General features: G+C 40.5%; 1 protein-coding gene across 2 annotated transcripts in view; it reads right to left on the reverse strand.

Annotated features, from left to right (window-relative positions):
* The window catches only part of plxna4 (plexin A4), a 233,762-nt gene that overhangs the window by 58,514 nt on the left and 152,998 nt on the right, over positions 1 to 22,250 (reverse strand). For both annotated transcript variants that reach the window (XM_030439779.1, XM_030439780.1), the window contains exons 6-9: positions 10,038 to 10,161; positions 6,033 to 6,186; positions 3,417 to 3,516; positions 3,089 to 3,203 (exon numbers count right to left, since the gene is read on the reverse strand). In XM_030439779.1, the coding sequence (XP_030295639.1) occupies positions 3,089 to 3,203; positions 3,417 to 3,516; positions 6,033 to 6,186; positions 10,038 to 10,161 (493 nt within the window). The remainder of the gene's footprint in view (positions 1 to 3,088; positions 3,204 to 3,416; positions 3,517 to 6,032; positions 6,187 to 10,037; positions 10,162 to 22,250) is intronic.

Consider the following 22,250-nt stretch of genomic DNA (forward strand, 5'->3'; position numbering starts at 1 on the left):
GTCATTGTCTTTTTCATTTTGCTCCATTTGGTTTTATTCGCTTTCACTCTCAATTTCAACAAATCTCTTCGGTCTTTGCTCTGCAAATACTCAACAGACTGCTCAGCAGTCAGTACCCATGTAACACATCAATTTGTCTATGAATCAAACTGAAGCACCTCTCTCTACCATTCCTGTCTAATATTGGCCACTAACAGCTATAATAGCTGGCATTTAGCTTCTTTAATAAAATTATCTTGATCACTTGATAAGTAAGTAAGTTCCAGGTAAATAAATTTCCAGGAATTGATAACCACAACACAGACAATAAGTGTCTAATGCAAGGGATGTGCTAGGGGGGATTGATATGTATTCAGTAACATTAAAATATTGGTCTCCATACCAGTTGAATATATTATGGGAAGGCCTGGCAGCAGCTAAGAATATCAACATGCTGTGTTGTAGACAGAAGAAGAGGAGAAGGAAATATCCTCCTGGGGTTTCCATCAGACAAAGAGAACAGGAAGTGTCCTCCGTTTCAGTTGCTTTATGTGTGCGCTTAAGGGATAAAGGAATAAGTGATAAATATGCAGGTAAACAAACACAGTTTATTGGGTAAACAAGCACAGCCTATTTCATATAATCAATGCAACTGTATGTGGTCAGGAATAACTCTTGCCGATTTATTCAGTATAGGAAAATGAAGCTGCATGCATGCTCTTTGTCAGTGAGGCTCATCAGAACGGCTGAGTCCTTGAGATGTGTGGAGGGCAAACAGGGACGTGGCCTTGGTTAATGTGCCAACAGGCAAACGTCTGATCCGAGTGCCCATATCATTGCTGGCATGAATAAAAAGGCACTCACTGTATGCCGAGGCCTGGCTTTAACTCTGTCCTGCCATGCATACTAACAACAAGCTCAACCAGTAGGGAGATGTCCCTGGCCTCCATCATTAGCATAGCGTGTAGGGATTATTCAGATCCCTGCCTGAAATCCCTTAATTGTAATAGTACACAAAAAGTCATCCGCGGCAGAAAAGGGCCATCCCATTTCACAGAGCAAAGTTGACTTGTTGCCCTCTGTGAAATTTGGGAATGATTCCATGGATAGTTGAGCGTGTGTCTGCATGTTCTTAAGCTTGCATATGTGTGTCTAAATTATTAATTCAAAACTGCAACCAAAAATCTGGCAAAAATCCAGTAACCTTGGATTTGAGGGGTTAATTAAAAGCAAATTAAAAGTCATTAAGACTAAAAAACACCTGCTTTTTCTGAAACAACACGTCAAAAGAAAGGATGTCATTAATGTGCAAATACCAAATCCCCTTCGCTTTATTTGTGTCTTTCTTTTAGCCAGCAACACAATAGGAGCGGATTCACACATTATTATCCTCAGTCAATATTGACCACCAGCCCCTGAGTTAATTGGAAAAGTAAACCTGCAAAGACTCAGGCTTGGGCCTGACTAAGCAGAAGGTTCAAAAGGATAATGGAAAAGGCGGAAAAGAGAAAATAATATCGTCTGCGCAGGTTGAATGGCTCGAGGGAAACATGGGTGGAATAACACAATTGAGAGCAGACTGCTCATCAAAGGAGGCAATCTGGCTAAGCTTGTCCCTGCCCGTCGTGCAGCGTCTGCCAACCCAGACATGAGCACTAGTGATCTTCATCATAGCTCACCTCGGGCTAGGATTAACAGGCCACTAACTCCCTGTAAAAGCCTCCCCTGCAAACTACCCTGATTTGGCAGGGTACAGGCATGAAAACACTGTATTCAGATAAAAACACACATACACGTAGAAGCACACCGATACACACATACTGTACCCACCAGCTCGCACCAGAGGTTACACACATGCACAGGCAGAAACCCATCACCTCCATGCTCTGCCCTGAAGACAGCCACTGTGGCAGTGACTCTAAATCAGAGTGAGACCTCTCTCATAGGACGGGGAGTGGGCGGGTTGGGGGCATCCACTGAATGTACCCTGTCCAATGATGGGCTTGTCCTCTGCAGCAGAGCAGCCTAATTATGGTGGGCTCTGCTTCGACGGGAATAGAACTGGCTGCCAATACTATTGATAATTCACACAGACTAAGCTGTCGCAGGGAATAGGGATGGGCGAGAGGAAATGGCTCCGTTTTATTAGTTTCCACTGCCCTTTGATGTGCAGTCAAGAGCGAGACATGCCAAGAGACTTGTGCCAGATGGAAGCACTACAGCCGAAAGGTGTCTCAATCCTTTTAACATAACTCTTTTTGCATGTGAAACCTAGAATGATGGCTATTAGTTTCATGTAGCCAAACATTTCCCCTCAATTTACTTCACCGTGTTTTATTACTGAGCTGGCCCAGTACGAAGAGGCCGGCTGGAACTGGGCAGCGTTTGAAACTATGGGTATTCTTGGGAATTTCATTATTTGGCAGCAGTTTGACTGTCTCTAAATCTACAGAAAGAGGCACTGCTAGACATTTTGGGCCTCCTGACAACACCTCAACCCTCCACTGAGGTTTCCGCTTTACTAGCAGCACCCACATGGTGGTTTGATGACTGAATAATTGGAGTTAATATGGAAGCAACTTTTATTCCTGGTTACCTTGCAGCTTCTGGTTAGGTCCCTGGGTGCTAGAATTAGTGAACAGTAGCATTAGCATCATAGTTACTGCTAGCAGAAACAACCTTAAGATTTCCAATTTGACATAAAAACCATGGTCTCGGTGATTTTATAAAGTTTTTTATAATTTTGCTCCTAACTGATCAGGTATGAACTGTCTCAAGAACTCTCAACACATGTTAATGGTGGAACAGACTTATTGTTTTAGCTTGGTTTCTATCACACTCCCTCTTCATTTTCTTTGACTCTTCCATCAAGGGGGTTTATTTATTTTTGCGCAATGGTAGAAATGCGCAATGGTAGACATGTTACCTTTGGAAAAGCGAGGCTTACAGGGAACCATCTTGACACTGATGGTGTCATTCTTTTACCACAAATACACTTTGCAATCAGTATAGTTGTCATTATGATGATTCCATTTCCACCTTAATGTAAAAATAAGCAAAAACTAAAACACTAAAACATTTTTACTGCTAGCACTGTCGACGGACGTACCTCAGGTTTCTTGACACGGCCTTCCTGGAAGGAACATGTGCGAGGGTCGTGAGTACAGTCATGCCTGTATTTACACCAGTGGCACTGGTAAGGACTGCTCACACATGACAGACAACTGAATGGAGAACAGGGGAAAGGGAAGAGTGTTGTGAATTAGTATTGAGCATCAGCAAATTCACAAGAGGAAAGAAGCTCAATATACCTCCTTATGTATACAATGCAATTTCCAACAATTTACGAATCAGTGTCAGTTTTCTAATCAATATGAAGGGATTAGAATTCTGACAAGCTAGAGAGAAGAGCTCTGGAAAACTATAATGAGACTTACGACTTGTGCACGCTACAGTTGTAGAAAACAAAACTCGTATTGGCAAATGCCAGGCCTGTCTCCTTGGACTTGAGATAGAGCTGCACGATCTGGTGGTCACCTAAAGAAAAGGTTGATAGTTGAGATTAATAGTTTGATACACAGAGGTGGAGAGAATAAAATGAGCAAATAAAGAAGAAACAAGAATTGGTTTTGTTTCAGAAGTCATTTACTGAATCTATATTTCATTCAACTTTTAAACACATATGACAAACAAAACAGTATTATGATGGTATGGTCACATGTCACAGCTACTTTCCCAGCACGAGCAGTGGGAAGACACTTTTAAAGAACCCCTGCCTGTATGGTAATCGTTTTATCCGGTTGTTCACATATCCTTTTTCAGTGTCGAGTCACATTAGATTTTCCCATGAAGGAGAGATGACTGCACTGCTTTGAGCCACAGGTGCTCAGCCTGTTGAAGTATCTTAAGAGACAGGGAGAGTTGAAGGGTTTTGTTGGGTTAAGTCTCCCTATCCCTGCCGCCTTACAAGAGACAATAAAAGTTGGTGCGCACACACGCTTTTCCCTTGGGATTGAAAATATTCCCCCGGAAAAGTCTTTGAGAGTGTCTTTGACAAGGTAAAGGGGGAAGAAGATGAAACAGACACCGTGTGTGTGTTTGTGTGTATAAGTCTGTGTGCATGAGAGCTTGTGCCTCATCTGTATTTGGTGTGTCCTTTTGTCTGGCCCTAATGAAGGAGTTCATGTTTAATTCAACAGCACATCCACACATCTAACTACTCTCTCACTACACTACCTCTGTACCTCTCTCTCTCTCATCCCCACTCTATCTCCTCACACAGGTTTCTTCACTTCCTTCCACACTGCGACACTTCTTCTCCCCCGTGTCTCTCCCCATCTCTCTAACAAAGAAGGAATCATTCATCAATCACAGTAAAGCACCGCTGACAACGGATCTGTCCTAATTAGGCCACCTAAATGTTACCTTGAAGCCTGCTAACACTATCTATCCCTCCCACGCTCTTCACTCCATCCGTCGCTCTCCCTTCTTTTCTCTCTTTCAACCAGGCTTAGACTAATGAGTACTAGTAAAAATGGAGGATGAAAGGTTCAAATATGGGCAAAAACGTGGAATTTTCCCCTCTATTTGAAACAGGAAAAGGTTGTAACTGGGTGCGTTTTTGGGTGTGGGCGAAAGACGGAGCAAAAAAATGGGGAGAAATGCTGTGCACCTCATTTGTCTGTGTCTCAGAGAACATATTTACATGTCTGTGTTTGCACAACTGCAGCATCGCCAGATTTACATACGGTTGACATGACAAACATTAAACAAATGGTTTTAATTCCCCAAAGCACCCTCAGGCTCCCTGTCAGCCTTACATCTGTACATGTGTGCTGTCTGTCCTCGGATTGCTTCATTGCAGTGGTGCCGTGTGTTTGCTCATGGCAGTGTGTGCATGTGTGTGTAGCTTGGGTACATGAAGGGAAATGGGAATATTTGTGCAGGTGTAAAGCAGAGGTCTAAAATGTCTTTCTAGTACTCTAATTTAATGATGGCCACATCTCCGCACTTAAGACTATACTTTTCTAATGTCTGTTTTTCTGGCTCAAATGTCTACCAAAAAAAATCATCGTTAACATTCAGGAGTCTCTTTAGAGCTGTGAAATTAACAGTGTCTAAAAAGTCAGTAAGCATTCCTTTGTGTGTAAATTCTGAGCATAACTGATGGATCACCATCTTTTTCTGTTCTACTTTCATTCATTATTCATTTTTTTGTGGAAGTATGGAGGAGATGGCACCATCATTATCTCAACATGGGGACACAATGAGTGTTGGTGATGAAGGATTGCCTGCCTGGGGACAGACTTTCCCAGATGGGAGCTTTGTTCAATTAGACCAGGCTTAGCTGACCACGGAGAGGGGAGGTTAAGAGCAGGGGAATTAGAGAGAGAAAAATACACTCTCCTTTCTTTGCTTGTGGAATGAATATTGTCAGACATTTTTTAGCTGTTTACTGTGTGAAGGCGGTGGAACCAGTGACACTCTCTGCAAAGTCTGTGTAATCTCTAGACACTAAATTAGCTGATATACTGTAGTAGAAACACTCAGCTGTGCAGCTTGACATTCTTCTTTTTGCAGTGGGGTTAACTGGAGTCCCTTCCCTCCCCTCTGGAGCATAACCCATTTTTTTTGCCAATAGTAAAAAAATCCCACAGCACCCTAATAACTAATGCTCATTCAATTACTAAACATGTCCTAAGGCAGTGCTCCAAGGCCCACATCGAGTTGCTGATGGCAACAAGAAAACAAAAATTCATAGAACATTCATAGCCCTAGGACTACCATGCTTCAGACTGAGGGGAAAACATCCAGATGACTGTGCGTTTCCCTGCCCTGTGTGTAACTGTATTCAACAGGTGCTATAATGTTAAAGTAATTGATGCTCGCAATAGCTTTTACATATTCCTTTCCGAATATTATGAATAATGACTTTTTGACAGGCTTTATCAGTGGGCTTCCTCCAGAGACCAACTCTGTAACAGCCATCGTTGGTTAGTATGGAAAACAGAAGTTTCTTTTGGCTAGAAAAGCTCAAATTGATCCTCCCTTACCTTTGTCAACTATAATGCGTGGCATCTCCTTCTCAGCAGGGGAGGAGCACTTGATCCGGTTTCCTTCTACCAAGCCATTCATCTCAGCCAGGTCCTCAAAGGTACAGTTGACACCCGCAGAAAGTTCTGGGACATTGTGGGCCTCCAACACCAACTGTATTGAGGGAAAAGGAGAAAATATGTTTCAGTCTCCTGTGCACAGAACTGAAATAAGATATACAATAAATCATAATGAAATGCGCTCATGAAAGTGATGAGTGGACAGTAAAAAGAAATGTAGAAAGGATTTAATTCAGTTTCACATTTATAACAGAACAGAAAACACATTAAAGATAATTGACAAATTTGCCATTTTACTATTGCAACTATGGTCAAAGATAAAACAACTTAGTTCTGTGCCCAACACTACCGCACTCAAACATCTGTGAACACTTCCGATCGGTTTTGGAGCCAATATGTTCCTCAAATATGACTCTAACACAATATTGCTGATGAGAAGCACAGCTGCAGCTTCTGCGCAGAGTAAAGATCCATCTGCAGGGCGGTCAGTGGCCAGAGGAGCCACAGGGGGACTCTTGAATAAGAGGTTCAGTAATCAGAATCGTCCTGCCGCAGACATCCAAACAACATTAAAACACTATGATGCAGACAGACATAGATTGACTCATCTTAATAGTCTGTAACTGATCGCCACAAGCACTTCTACCTCCCTCGCCACCTCCCATAATGCCTTGGGGCATCGAGGAGCTGTATGGATTTAACATTCCATCTTAATGTCCCGACTCTCCGGCTCAGTGAGAGAAGAAATGTCTTTCTTTTATCAAAAAAATGATAAAAGTCAAGGTAAGTGGAAGGATGAGGACTTAGAAGAGCATATTGAATGTAGATGGCTGAAACAAAAAGCGGCATGAAAAAAAGGACTAAGGACAAGAGGAGAACAGAAATACCTCAAAAAATAGAGGTTGGGAATGACATAATGAAGAATGGAAGAGAGGAGGAAAGTGCAAGTGTGCAGGCTGCTGGTCAGGTAGGGAAAGGAGGACTCTGGGAAAGAGAGAATGCAAATCTTCCCTCTTCATTTGAAAATGCTGTGTAAGCTCTCTGTACACCTCAGCAAAAACTGGCTTCAGGTGGAGCAGGAACAAAAAAAAAAAAAGGAGAAAATGCTGTCCTTGAATAAAAAGGAAAAACGAGGGTCGTGGAGGCAGGTGGAGTGGGGTCAAGACTAAAATATACATATTGATGGAAAAGCGTGTCTTTAGGGGTCTTGGTCTAGGCATTGATTTGGGGTGCAGTCCATAGTGCACTTGTGATGCGATGCTGAAAGCTGCCTCCGCTGCAGAGTAGGGCTGACCTGCGCTGTTTTTATATTGCTGTTTAATGAAAAGACGGTGGCGCGGGTGTGAACACATATACAGCTTCCCACGCAAGATGGACAGTGCACGACCCGGCCTCTATCTCTTACATATCCTCTCTCTCATTTCTTGCTCACTTTACCTCTCACCTTTTTCTTCTCTGCCTTTAATTTATTTTTGCTTTTAAGCGGGGAATGCAGCCAGACCTTGAGATTCCTCAATAAAGTTTAGATGTAGTCACGCCACAGCACAGCCAAAGCCGGGTGAATGAATATGAAAAAAACCTACTCATGTTAACAAAGATATCTGCTACACACGCAGACACAACTGCCCTCCTGTAGTTTAAAAACACCATATCTAATGCAGAGGATATGTGATGATGGCCTGTTTGTGTTGCCATGGTGAAAAATAAAAGTCTCTGCTGGTGAGAATTTATTCAAAAGCTGATGCCAGAAAAAGACAGTGGAGAAAGAGATTCTTACATTCTATAACTCAGTCATGTTTGTATTTGTGTTTAGATGGTTTAATGCTCGAAATTTATAGATAAATCACATTAACTTGAAAAACAACTAAATATGTGCGGGCATAGAAAACTTCCTTTAGACGTTTTGCGTTTTTTTGAGTTCAATCTTGAAGAAAATAATATCTTTTTTCTTGGAATAGGTCTGATTTCAGCAGTGGAGTGTGTCTGTTACACCCACGAATGCCTTGGCTTATCTTTCCAAACAAATATTTAATAACACAAAGGTCAAGGAGGAGCCCCTGTCTGTCTTGCGGAAGCCTCTGCCCTGCAATCAGTGGAATGGGAGATGTGTGGCCAGCTTTTGGGTAAAGCCTGCTCACTGAGAAAAAGGTTAAACACTCTCTGAAGGCACACACACAGACGCACACACAGACACACATATACACACACATACACACACACACACCCTATGAATATCATTAGAGTGATGCAGAGGTGTTCTCCAGAAAATCAACACCTCTCATGTGACCATCAGAGCAAGCACGAAAGAGAATAGTCATTCCGACTTGACCTTAGAAAATCGTATTGGATATTTACGCACTTGATCTCTAAGATTCAAAGTCATTTCTAAGCCACCATCAAATAGGAAATGACAATTGAAATGTGACATCACTTAAAGTGGCTCGGGTCAGTTGGCTTTTCGTGACATTCATTGTTACAACATTTGAAATTGGGTTATCTTTCACCACGCAAGTTTTGGTAAAGGAACGACAGAAAGTGCATGACATACTCAGGCACTGTCAATCTTCACCTGAGCATGCAGTAAATCTCGGACATGTGGAGACACATATGTAGACACATGCTTACACAGCCAATTTGAAACATAAGAAGCCAGATGTTCCTGTCCCAATGAAAAATAACTATTGAGTCAGATTGGGCCTTTGGTTGAGGGTAATCTGAAGCAGTGCAAGAGGATTAAGTGAGGAAACAGGCAAATGATCAATTTCACCCGAATGCAGAACAATCCTGATCAGCTTAAAATGCAGAGTCATTAGAGTTTGTATATAGTGCTAACATAGACTCTGCTGAAAAGTGGCAAAAACTACTCGACAAGTTTATTTCTCCAATTCCTGCAGACACATTTTCGTTGCATTGTATCACAGCTCCGTGCACACTAATCAATACACTTAAACAATCAAAAAGCAATCAAACCCTTTAAATCTGGCAGCTGTTGAAATGTCCAGGGGGAAAATGCTGCACTTAGTTGCCAACAATCACAATAAACACAGCTGAGCTAAACTGTTAATGATTGTTGACATTTGTCGGGAGAGTATTTCACTGGATGGGACTGAAAGTTGTGAGGTCAGGATTTGAAGAATGCATGTTGGCAGGCGGTACAATGATGTAAAGCAGGATTATAGAGTTAACACTGGCTACTAATCAGTATCTAGAGCATAATTACATTGCATTACAAATTATGCTTGAGTGTGTGATATTGTCAATCTGCCAGACAATATTTTTCTCACTAGAAACAAATTCAGCTAGCCTCACTATTTACTGCAAAAAGGGCTCCACTAAAACAAATGCTGAATTCTTCTTCATCATTATCTATTTATCGAAAACATTTATTGAATCATTTCTAATTCAAATCTGACTACATTTGATCCTTCATCTGACACAAGAACAAAGCAGTACATCATTACATTAACATTGTACATTACAATCATTAAACTAATAATATAAGGGGATACTTGTGCGTATTGTCTTAAATTCAAAGCCTGTTGGAGAGGCTAAAACTGATGTTAGCCTTATGGCTTTAACTTTTCCAGGCTGTCTTAGTGGCTATACGCTCTACTCTTTTGGAATGATTAATAAGTCTGACATGTCAAAAGCTGACACAAGTGTGTGAGAGTGAGAGACATTAACTGATTATAATAAATGCAAGTAGACTTATGTAGATTCTTAACACAGGCGTGGCGGGATGAGTGCTAATGGAAGAATCAAGTTTATAGTACTAGATAGGAAGTCTGAGATAGGATAGGGCACAGCCATGAGTTTAGGAATTTGTTCTTTAATCAAAAATCCAAATTTTCCGATCTTTGAAACTTGGCAGTCATGACATTTGGTCCCTTGGTCATTGTTGTCGGGTGGCCAGAGTAATGTGAAGAGTAATGTGTTTCCACTTACCGTGACACTAAACTGGGACACTGAAATGTTGTTTGGGTGGACACTGAGACGCACACACTGCTTGATGTCGGATGCAAAGCGACGGGGCTCTGATGAGCGCTCACATTTCTCCTTTCTGGTGCACCTGGAAAACAAAAACGTGAGAGAAGGGGTGTTATTCACAGATGACAAATGCACATACACACATGAATCTAGTAACCTGACCAGGGCATACCCCGTCCAACCTGTTGGCACCTGGGAAAAAGAGAATGTCTTGCTGCTCCCTGACGGACAGACTTAGACACATTTATCATATTTCCCCTCTAGCTGTGCACCAGCTACAGTGGCCAGTGAATTGAAACCCGGTCTCTGGGGGGTGGGAGCAGTGGCATTTAAAACAATGGTTGCTCTATATGTGGAAGTGGAGCCGCTCCGTTGGGAAAGAGGTAGGCCTTGTCTTTGTAATGCTGTCTTAATGACTGGCATTCATGGGCATTGCCAAGTGCAGGTGGAGACGCAAATGTTGGGGGGGGGGGGGGGATGGATTCCTCCGCCTCCTAATACCACACCAGGTGGTCTAATCCAGTCCACTACAGTGGTTTGGGGAGCTTGAGGAATGGGCCCTTTGTGTTGTACGAGGAATTTACTGGCTCCTGTTTCAAACACTATCCCCTGACATAATGCGGGATAACTCCCAAACATCTAAATGGGTTTGTAAGTGAACTGCAGTTTATTCCCACAAAGCACTTGCAGCTGAACATTTCTAAGTTAAATATTATAACAGTAGAGGCAACAGAAGAACACCAATGAAGCTGTAAATTGTTGATAAATGTATATTCGGTGAGAAACACTGCTCTGTTAGTGGTAAAACCTCAACCCTCCTCTACACATACACACCCACACACTCTTGTTCTCACTTAATCCCCTCATAAACTTATGCAAGTCCCCTATTGATTAAGACAAAAACTTGCTGTGCAATTAACAACCTGGCAAATCCACAGAGTTCTCTAAAACTTCTTTAGAGCGAGAAAGGAGAGAAAAGAAAGGAATAGTTCGTAATGAACGGAAGGAAGAAAGACTTTTGAGGTGGTTGACGCCTGAGATACAGTAATACCTTATGCAGCAGGGAGCTTTTTATCCTGAATTGTGGAGACTGAGGGAGGTTGGGTTTTGACCTGACATGTGTATTGTAAAGTTAAGCGGCCTAACATGCCGCAAAAGAAGACAGACATAAAGAAAAAGAAATTAAATAATCTGAGAGAGAGAGAGAGAGAGAGAGAGAGAGAGAGAGAGAGAGAGAGAGAGAGAGAGAGAGAGAGAGGGGGAAAAGAAAGCAAAAGAGAAGCAAGATTTAAAAGGAAGGCAACCATTGTTGGCTTTCTGTGAAGCTTTCACTGCTAAGCTGGTTTGAGTAGGGGTTTAATCGCTTCAGGTTCCTTTGTGCTCCTCTATCACTCCTGTCTGTTCCTCCTTTTCTAGCACTGATTAAATAAGACCACATCATATAAGTACCCCCAGGCAAACAGCACACACACAAACCAACAAATGCACACGTTCACATCAAAATACTGTATATATAAACATATCATCTGAGTTTTCGTCCTTGCATACCCACAGGTCTGCTGTTTACACACAAGGATGAACAACGCTGTAAAAAGATACTAAGTAGGACATTATGTGTACATGCTTGCCTTGTGTGTTTTTTTGTGAACATTTGTATAATGATGTTTCTCTTTATGTTTGCTTCTTGACAGTGTCCCTGATTTGGTAGGAAAACCTCATATTTCACGCCAAAAAGACTAGCAGCAATGCATTTATTAGCATTTACTGGCACAATCACTCTAAGTGAATCATCACTATGAGCGACTGAATCATCACAATTGAAGAATAAATCAAGGAGAAGTGGTTTATGCCATTCAATCAATTCATCCCACTGACTCACACAGTAAATATTCATCTATGTGCTTTTCTTTTCAATATTTGAATAATAGGTACGTGTAATTGATTCCTGGAGGACTCTAAGGTGTAGCAGTAAACAGTAACAAGACAAGATATAAAAGAGATAACAAGGGACAAAAATATGCACACTGATGACAACAAATGAATATTAAGCACTTACTTAAATAAAAAGGCACCCCGTTACCCTCAGGTTAGCTTCAATCAAATGCCAGAATACAAGACTCATAACTTATGTAGGGAGATACACTGTACTTCAAGAGGAAAAGCCCACCAGTCATGAGCCCACATTTCTCACCTCACAGTCTTTGCTGACAGTGTAAATTGGATGTTATTAATTCTAATTTGCTGGTGATTTTCCAGGTTCTTGTTCTGTGTTATTTATTATTCTGTTACGAATCTTTGCCAATGGAGTTGGGCCATGTTCTGGCACACGATGACGTGCACCAGCCCACCTACAAATCAAACACGGATCATTTTGAATATTTCTAAGAGCTATAAGAGTTGTTGCTTTAAAAACACGAAGACAGGATTTGTCAGACCACTTACGGCTGGCACACGTATGACTCTGAATTAACTGGCATACGGTATGTGCAGTGAACGACATATAATCATAATTGCGTTACAGTTAGAAAAAGTTGAGAAAGGCTCTGTTCTAAGGCTGTATTAGCAAATTACAATTGTCAATGATTAGTATTTACCACATAGTCCACTACATTAACAGTCCTCCATTTCATTTCAGTGACTGAATTCTGAGTGTGTGCCTTACGGTGCCCTCAAAAATGGGCTTTCCATATGGCCCACGTTTATTACATCGTCTCCGTGAGATGCTAGCTGCTGTAAATCACAGCGGGGGAGTAGAGTAGAAGGATGATGATTCAGGGAAACAGTGTGACAGAAAGAATCAGAGTAAACAAAACATCAGTCGCAGACTTGTTAATGTCCAACTCGCACCAAATAACATTTTTAGGTTAGGTTTTTATGTGCATGAGGCGCAGTGCATGATGTTTATGAGAAATAATTAAGTCTGTGAAGATTTGCAGCCACAAGTTATATCAACTGCAGAGTTTTATAATGTATCTAAATACAGTTACAAGATAACAAGACAGAGTTGATGAGTGCAACAACTAGATCTGGTAAGACTGGGTTGGGGCCTGTTAATATATTATCATTAATGAGGGTATATCATTTGTTCTAAGAAGTGGACAGGGGCCAATTTGTTTTGTTTGTTATGCAAATGCGAGGTGAACAGGGAAATTTTCATAAAAAATACAAACAAACAGCCTGGCTCAACTGCAACAAAGGACATCAATCTGATGAAAAGACCAGTGATTGCAAACCCTTATTGATTCATTTCAGTGAATGCAGTTGAGTGGGCATCTACATTGGACCCTTCTGGCATACTATCCCAGATTCTACAATTACATTAAATGAATCTACATGTGAAACAACATCTTATATTGTATCCATTGTGTAAAGTGGTAAATATCAGATATTGCAGGATTTTGTACCTATAGTCAACTGGATGATAATTGGTGTGTAATCTGTAATCTGTGTGTATGCTATACGTAACAAATACCATCATCTTCTAAATAAGGGCCACCCATATTTCCTTTACAAAGTATCCACTTTGACTCTATCAGTTCTTACTATAAATAATCATTGTGTTATGATTCTTGTTAAATTACCCCAAGATGATATGATGTTTGCAATGTAAGCTTCTACTGTATACATTCCTTTACAGACTTGTGTTATCCCATACTAGTTATGAATACAGGTGGTAGTGCAAGCTAGTGAATTGTATCGCAGGCACCTGGATGGCCTCTGTTTATCTCTGGAGATGTCACACAGCCCTGTGGGGACTGTAAGTTTCATCTCTTTCTCGGAGTCAGAAGGTCACAGAGACGTGCTGGGCAGGATGAAATAGCCAACAGGTCGAATTATTAGCTTTGACATCCCAGACATGGCCCATGCAGGGACTGTGACTCAGCGGAAGAAGGGAGGCTTTTTCTTCTCTCTGAATTTCTCTACCTCCTAGGGTTGGACAATTGCACTGCTGCAGAAAAAGCTACAGGTTTTCTCATTCAAATAAATGAGACCACTGCAATGTCGCCTCCACATAGGGCTACAACAACAAAACACGGGGTATTCTTGTTAAAAATTGGTCCTGTGTCAATTTTTTCTCAAGTACAATGCGATGTCATCCGCCAACACACTGTTTACCTCCCAAACACTGAGACAGGAGAAGATAACTGTCATGCAGTTTGACTCAAAGGAGGATGGGCTATTGATGTGGTGTTTCGGCATTTGAAAAGGCTTCAAACTGGACTTTCTCGCTTATATTTCATCTTCAAAATGTGCATACCGATGCAATCCTAGCATAGTTTCTATTACTATAACTAATTTCATTTGATTTATTTCCTGATGTACCTCCAATTTCATGTTCATTGTGCTGTGTATTCCAGAAGAAGTCCCTACTGTAATGGCAGTGGGTGACACCAGCTTACATATATGTATTGTTCTTGAAGAAGCAGTCTCTCATCCTGACTGAATCTCTCGCCAGTGTGTAAGACATGTACACATATTGATTTGGATTCACTCAGATGAATTTATGTAGCTGCTCTAGCTGAGTATATTGAAGACATGCTTTTACTGATGTAAGATGAGGGTATTATCAAAGCAAAGCACTGGATAATTGTTTTCAATTACTATCCAGACAGACCTTGAAAGAAAAAAAGATTGCATCGTTTGTAACAATATGAAACAATCCCGCCCTTTGTAAACATCAAAGAATAGACCATTTAGAGAACCCCAGCAATCAAAGGGACTTAGATTTCAAATAACAGTCATAAAGAATGTGGAGAATTAGATGTCCAGCATCTATTCATTTGGTTAGTAAACAGTGCTGTTGTGCAAAGCTGTTTGAGTGACTGGCGATGACACATTGTAAGAGAGTGAGCTGAAAGGATTAGATTGGCCCTGAATGGAAACTAATCTGCACTCTTGTTTCTCCCAGCCTTTGATAAGGTGACACAATTAGAGTGAGACTGAGAAGAGGGCATAGAAGGATTTTTAGCCTCTGCATTTGTTGCTGATGAGGCTGTCATGGCCGAGCTAGATGGTCTTGTGGATAATACATTTCATCACAAAATATTCATCATCATTAGCCCTTTTGATGATTTAATTGACTACAGTTATTCTGTGTAGTACGTACACTAACCAAAGAAATATCCATCAATCAACATTAAATGATGAATTCAAATAGGTATGATTTGCTGCAAATCCTGTAACATAGATCAGACGCGAGTATCTTAGAATAGTCACCTTTAAATTCATAAATCAACATCACTGACAACCACTCAGCAGTAACTTCAACCGTGAAAAACTCATTTTTTTAAAAGAAGAAACTTTAAAAACAGTTAGCACCTTTAAATGCAACACAGTGCCATGGCAACCAAAAATAAACCCAATGGCCATAGTAAGTGTCAAACATACAGTATACTTTGGTATTTTGAAGGCATCAGGACAAAGTATAATTCCAGGCTTGATCCTTTGTGGCTGAAACTAGTCGAGTATCAGTGGGGCGCAGGTTGCAGGGCTCAGGGGAGCGAAGAGAGAGAATCTACTAAAGAGAAGGTGCAGATGTACCTGGCCATGTGAGACTTCAGGTGTAATGCATATCTAATGTGAGGCATGGAGAAGGTCAAGCAGTCTGGGAAATGAAAGCTATTAAATCTCACAAAGCTGAAGTCCAGCCAGCTTCAGCTCGATCAAATACTCATGTCACTGGAGGAAACAAACACCTGAACATACAATAAAATCATACTAATATACAGTATACACAAATATAGACATTTATATAAGTATATACACTAAAGATATAAAACCTCACACATGCACATATATGCATGTGTATTCTTGTACACAAACAGAAAAACAGAAAGTCCCTGGTGTTTTTTTTGTACACTACATACCTGAGGTTCTGCATTTATGGCGCTGTTTGTGCTAAATCAATGCACAACAAATAGGTATTTTGTAGGCTGTCTGAAACTCAATTACCATAGTACCCATGCATCATCGACACTATATGGAATCCTATACATACTAATAGCCTGAAGATGTATAAGGTACTGTGTCACAGAGATTCAGTGTCATCACACACATCTACATTCAGCTTGGCTACATCCTCTCACTCTTACATATGACCGCAGACACACACACACACAACAGTCGGTGTGCCTCCTTGTGCTATCATTAAGAGTGGTGGTCCACAGAGCAGAAATCCGCATGGAGGGGCCTGTGGGAGAGTCATTACCTGGCCCACTGGCCATGACCCTGTTACTCCCGTTTGTGGACACACACACACACACACACACACACACACACACACACACACACACACACACACACACACAAGCTCATACCCAAAGACATAGAAATTGCAAAGTGGCTGCCCCCCCAAGTCTGAAAATCTCCCAGCCATCCCTTTTACGTACTACCAATGCAAGCGCACCGGCTGAGCGGAAAATTACATAGTAACACTGCTGCTGAGAGTTTGCACAGGTAGCCATATGGGATAAAACGATCTCTTAAAATATATATGGCTGAAAAACAGAGCGAGGCCGACCTAACACTGTCGATCAGCGTTCCATAAACATTTTTATTAAACGAGGGCTATTAGCACTTATTATTTTCAACAACCTCCATAAATCCTATATTTCAGAAAAGACGGTGATCAGCAGCATCAGTATGGCCCTGCAGGCAAACAAGAAGCAGCTGTTTCTCTCTCTTCCGTGACTTTTGGTGTCTCACAATCCACCACGCAATTTTAGTAGCTGTCAAAAGCCGTGCCACCAACTTCTTTCATCTCTCTTTCTTTCTCTGACGCAACACACACAACAAACAAACAGTCCAATGGCAGAGCTATCTATTGGTGCGATAGTGTGGCAGGCTTATAAAGCTGTTTATCTAGCGTCTGTGATGCCACTGCTGCCCCCAAAGATGCCATTAGGCCAGGTTCTCTATATTAAACATCTTTATCTGTCTGGCTCAGACGTGTAGCGGCATGTCTGTGAGAGGGGCAGTAGGTTAAACAGTGTGTCAACAAAGCAGCTTTCATAAATTATTTAACTGAATTATTGAATCATTTTGTTTTATGAAATTATTTATACAAATACAAATTAGTCAATTAACGAGCAGTTTAGTGTCACAAAAGAGGGTGAAAGGGGCACTGTCATTAGCTTAATGATTATTTTTAATCATCCAGTTAACTAAGTCATTGCTTAATGTTCTTGGGAGATTTTACATTGTTCTTTCTTTGTATTTAGAGTTGATACAAGGGAAATAACATGATAGCTTAGATGGGAAAAGACTGACAAAGGATGTAAAAGACAATATTGGAATGTTTCCAAACAGCTCATATATCACTGTCCCATTTACTGCGATATAAACAAACAATCTGACCTCAAATTCATAAAATAAAAGCCCAGACACTGACAAGGAACAACAATGGCCTATCATTGCACTGCATCTGCAGTGTTATCCCATGGCATTTGTGAATTGAAGTGCCCTGTCTGATGGTGTTTTCATAACTACCCCTCAGGGTGATACTGCAGGGCGCTGGAGGGCTGCTTTTCAATGGTCTCAATAGTGCACTTGACTTTTATCTTCCATATATTGTGTTATGATCCAGCATTTGTGCAGCTGTACGAGTTGGCATATGATACTATTGATCCAGGCAGTCAATACTCAGCCTGTGGAGTCAAGGTGTGTTTATTCACAGCCACAAGGCAGTTTGTAACTCTAAATGAGAGGGCATATTGAAACTATGCTTATCATTTTCTATATCAGAGAAAAATGCAATAAGAGGTCTTTGAACTGCACGTGTATACAGTATAAAAATAAGGCCTGATACAGATCCTATATTTATTGTCTTACCTCATTGTTTGTATGTGTCTAACACACAACTATAAAAGTAACAATACATTTCTGACTAACATTTGCATTAGCAAAGATGCCTATAACTAAGAGGACATCAAAACAGACTCATACATTAGTGCATGTGAAAAGCTTTTTTATCAAAACACTATGGTTCCATTTTTTCCTACACAATTTCATTTTTAAAGATACACCGAAAACAACTTCTTTTATCAAGTATATTCATAAATAAGTCACCCAGGGCAAGAAAAATGGTGCTGATAGTGTAAAGACCACGAGCTAATGTAAACAATACAAGTTTATGTTCACAAAATGTCTTGCGAATGTTTATCGATCAAATGCAGTCTGAAAAGAAGTCTGAAGGATATAAAAACAGGAATGTAATTTGGTTAAAAAAAATAATAAGTAAAAAAGAATGTGAAAAAATGCAAGGTTGTTAAATTAACTATTTTTTTAAAAAACGATTTCCAGCTTGAGAGTAAATCAATACATACAGATACATACCAATTACATTTTATTGTCTTGGCAAGCATGAGTAATCTCCCTGCCAATAACATCTGATATTAATACAGGACAATCAGTTTCAGATTATAGTAGGATTATATAACGTTCTTACTAGACCACTACTGCCATAGCACTACCTATGTGATGAGACATGAGAGGTGACCTGCATGATTACCCTTCCTTAAGAGCTGCTCTCCATCATAGTCAAGACAAACCATGTGTGTGTGTGTGTGTGTGTGTGTGTGTGTGTGTGTGTGTGTGTATGTGCTGACCCTCATATCCTCAACCAGAGTGCCTGCTCCAGGAGCTTAATTTATGCACTTGAAAGGAGGATTTCTTGAGCCATGCATCCGAGGAAGTTGTATGGCTCTTAATCTCTTAATTAACAATCAAGTTACACATTAATTGATAATGAAAATAATTACACTTCCTGTACCGACATACACGGATAAAATATCCTATATCCTGTTTACATTATGATTCTGTCCACACGTGTGAGTAAATCCGTCTAAACCAGGATTTAATGTAAAAAATGTGAAAAATGCTCATCACAATTTCCAAGAGCCCAAAGTGATTTATTCAAATTGCTTCTTACGTTCAATAAAAATCATCATATATGGCAAATGAAGCAGCAATTCCCTATATTTGGGAGATTGCAATCAGCAAATGAGACATTAAAAATGACTGAAATGAAGGAATTATCTAAAATAATTAAAATTTTGAGAAACATTTTCTTTCAATTGACGAACTGATGACCTGAATAATCGCTGCAGCTTTAGTCGCATGTACAGTCAATGACTCCCTGGCACAGACATGCATTGGGTAATCAGTCTAGAAATGTTTGTGATAAGAAAAACCTGATGACACCAGCTGAAACTGCAAACCTTACCCTCAAAAACCCTTGGTAGCCTAGTTGCCATTAACTGTGTTAAAGTTAACTGTGGTGAAGTTCAGGTCAGCATGCAAAAAAAACACCCTCCATCACTCATCACTCTTTCTTCTCTGTGAATTTATCTACCCTCTCTTTCTTTTTTATCCCCTCTCATCATGTGGAAGACATCACCGTGTACCTTTACTTCCTTTGACTGTCAGCACATCTCTCATTTCTCCTCTCTGTCTCATGTCAGTCCCTGTGCCTTCATGCTCTGCCAGACAAAAGCAAGACACCTTCCCCACTGTGAGTATGTGCATGTCCATTTTTAAGTGTCTGTGTTTCCCTGTGTGCGGTATGGTGACAATGGGTGACGGTGAGCAATGGTCCTGACTTAGAAGTGGGCATGCACTTGTTGTGTATGTGCCTTTGCATGTGTGTAGGTGCTAGGCAGATTGTTTTATGTGCATGTGTGTGTGTGTGTGTGTGCCTTCGTACTATGATGGTGACAGTTGAGAGGGAACTGGGAGGTGCACTGCTCCGTTCCGTCCTGATGCCCCTGTCACTTCTTGGCCTTGTTCCCTTCTCTCAACTTCCCTTAGCATCCAGCAAGAGGACGAGGGTGGGGGTGTGGGGAGGGTGAAACCAGTCACCCATACTCAGGGGATGGCCATCCTCCCCTGGGCACAGATATCAGAGCAAGTGCCATGGATGCTAGGATCTCAAGATCAAAGAAACAACTTGGAATAAATTTAACTTGGAGAGTTGACCAAGTCATTTTGAGCACTATTTGATATTTGAAGTCCAGTTAATCTACTTGCTGATACAAGTCATAGCAGCCCATTGTCATAGTTGCAACTAATTTAGTTAAATTTAGTGGACTATGATGAAAAGGCTTTACAAACTTATAGGTCAATCATATAAGTCAATGATCATTCAGAGCTATTGGACCTGGATTTTGTTTGAGGTTTAAGGTTTTCATAATCTGTAGTCTCAGAGGAGATTCAGAGTACAAAACTTCCAGAGTACTAGTTCTGCTATTACTATTACTGCATCATTTGGAATCTTTTAGTGACAAGATATGCTGATAAAAACTGCAGTTTGTCAAGATACTGGCATTTATGTGTTTTCTTTTTGTTGCCTTTGTATTCTTTGTATGGTTCAAGTTATGACTGAGAACAAAACAAAGATATTTTCTCAGTCTACTAAAGTTTCTTCAAATGTATTTATTATCTTCTCTAATCTTTTGCTTTCATTATCCGGTCTTTGTCCGTATCCTTGCATCTTGGCTCAGACAGTCCACTAATTAAAGTGTTCTTCTACAAAGGCAACTATTTCTTTTATAAAACTTTTGTCTGCATCACAAAAAAATAAACTTTTTGGTTGTACAACCACGCTGAGTCAAAAACAAAACAAATGTGATAATTTTCTAGAACAGCACAAAGACAATATATTACATTAACTGCATTGTTTTTGTAAAAAATATGCTCATTCTGAATTTGACGCCAGCAACACATTTCAAACAAGTTGGGACGGTGCAACAAAAGACTGGGATAGCTGTAGAATGCTTTAAAAACACCTGTTTGGATCATTCCTCAGGTAAACAGGTTAATCAGAAACAGATGATTGGGTTTGAAAGGGGAAGCCTGGACAGGCTCAGTCCTTCACAGGCAACAGAAAAGAGGCAATTAGGCAATTAAACACTAATTAGTATGTTTGGACTATCTGCTTACTTACTTTTAGCTTGGCTTCTAATACAAGCTCAAAGCTAAGGTTTTTACTTAAAGGTGACAGCCTAATCTTAGATGTCACTGTGACATTACGGTTAAAACTTTCTTTGATCTTAACAACTCTTTTCCATGCCAACAATACGTTTCAAAGTTCTTTCGGCCATCTCCAGGGGGAGGCTAGTGGTCGACACAACCAAACACGAGTCCTTGGTAGCATGCTAATTGTGCCACTGCAATTTAATTAGCATTAGTGTGGCATACCACAGTAATGAGCACACTGAGGTAACGGATGACTGTGACACAGCGACAGGTAGCGGCGGTGCAGAATTAATATGAGAGAGAGGGAGAGGGGAGAGACAGAAAGAAAAAGCATTCAATGGATCTGCCAATTAGCTTTTCCCTCTGAAAAGGTTATTCATTTGACAGCACCAAAGATGTCTTGGGAAAACAAAGGCTTTAGAAGACAAGAAACTGTGCAGCATGACTCACAAGTTTTATCAGCCATTTTGTGTGTTTACTTATGACTTTTTCAACGTTTTTGTATCATCCTAATGAGCATGTACGTGTGTGACAACTGTTTATCAAAAGGTGATTACATGACTCCAGAATACAACTTCATAAAAACATTAAAACTTATCTGATCTGTTCATTTTGTGTAGTGCTACAACAAAGGAAAATGTACCAACAGTTGCATAAGATTGTCTGGGACACCTTCGTATATTACAATCTACCTTCATAGGTTTACTATTGATTGTACAGGCAGACCTTCTCTAATGAACTAGGAGAAGGCATTTGCCTGTGGCCAGTGGCACAGATGACTTAACTGTCCCTGTTCCACTTTAGGAGGGAGGGATCGATGTTTATGAGTGTTTGGAGAAAGAGAAGAGAGAGGAGTTAAAAGGAGAAGGAGAGGGATGCCGTTTATGGCCAAACATGCTTCTGAACACATAACATACTGGGATCTTACACATGCAGATCATGTGTCAGTTACAATGTATAATGGGTTGCAATGCACCAAACACACATTGATGCTGGTGATATATGAACAAATATATACCCACTTTGAGCAGATTCATAAATACGTATTAGCACACACATAAACACACAAATACAGCATGTGATAAGCCTGCTGGAGAGGGAGTGTGATCTGAATGATAGTGAAGAGAGAACGGCTGGAAAATAAAATGAAAAAGTATGAAAAAAAATGAGAAACAGAAAATGATTTCAGTGCTCTGG

This window comes from Sparus aurata, chromosome 14 (assembly GCF_900880675.1).
Source record: "Sparus aurata chromosome 14, fSpaAur1.1, whole genome shotgun sequence".
Lineage (NCBI taxonomy): Eukaryota > Metazoa > Chordata > Actinopteri > Spariformes > Sparidae > Sparus > Sparus aurata.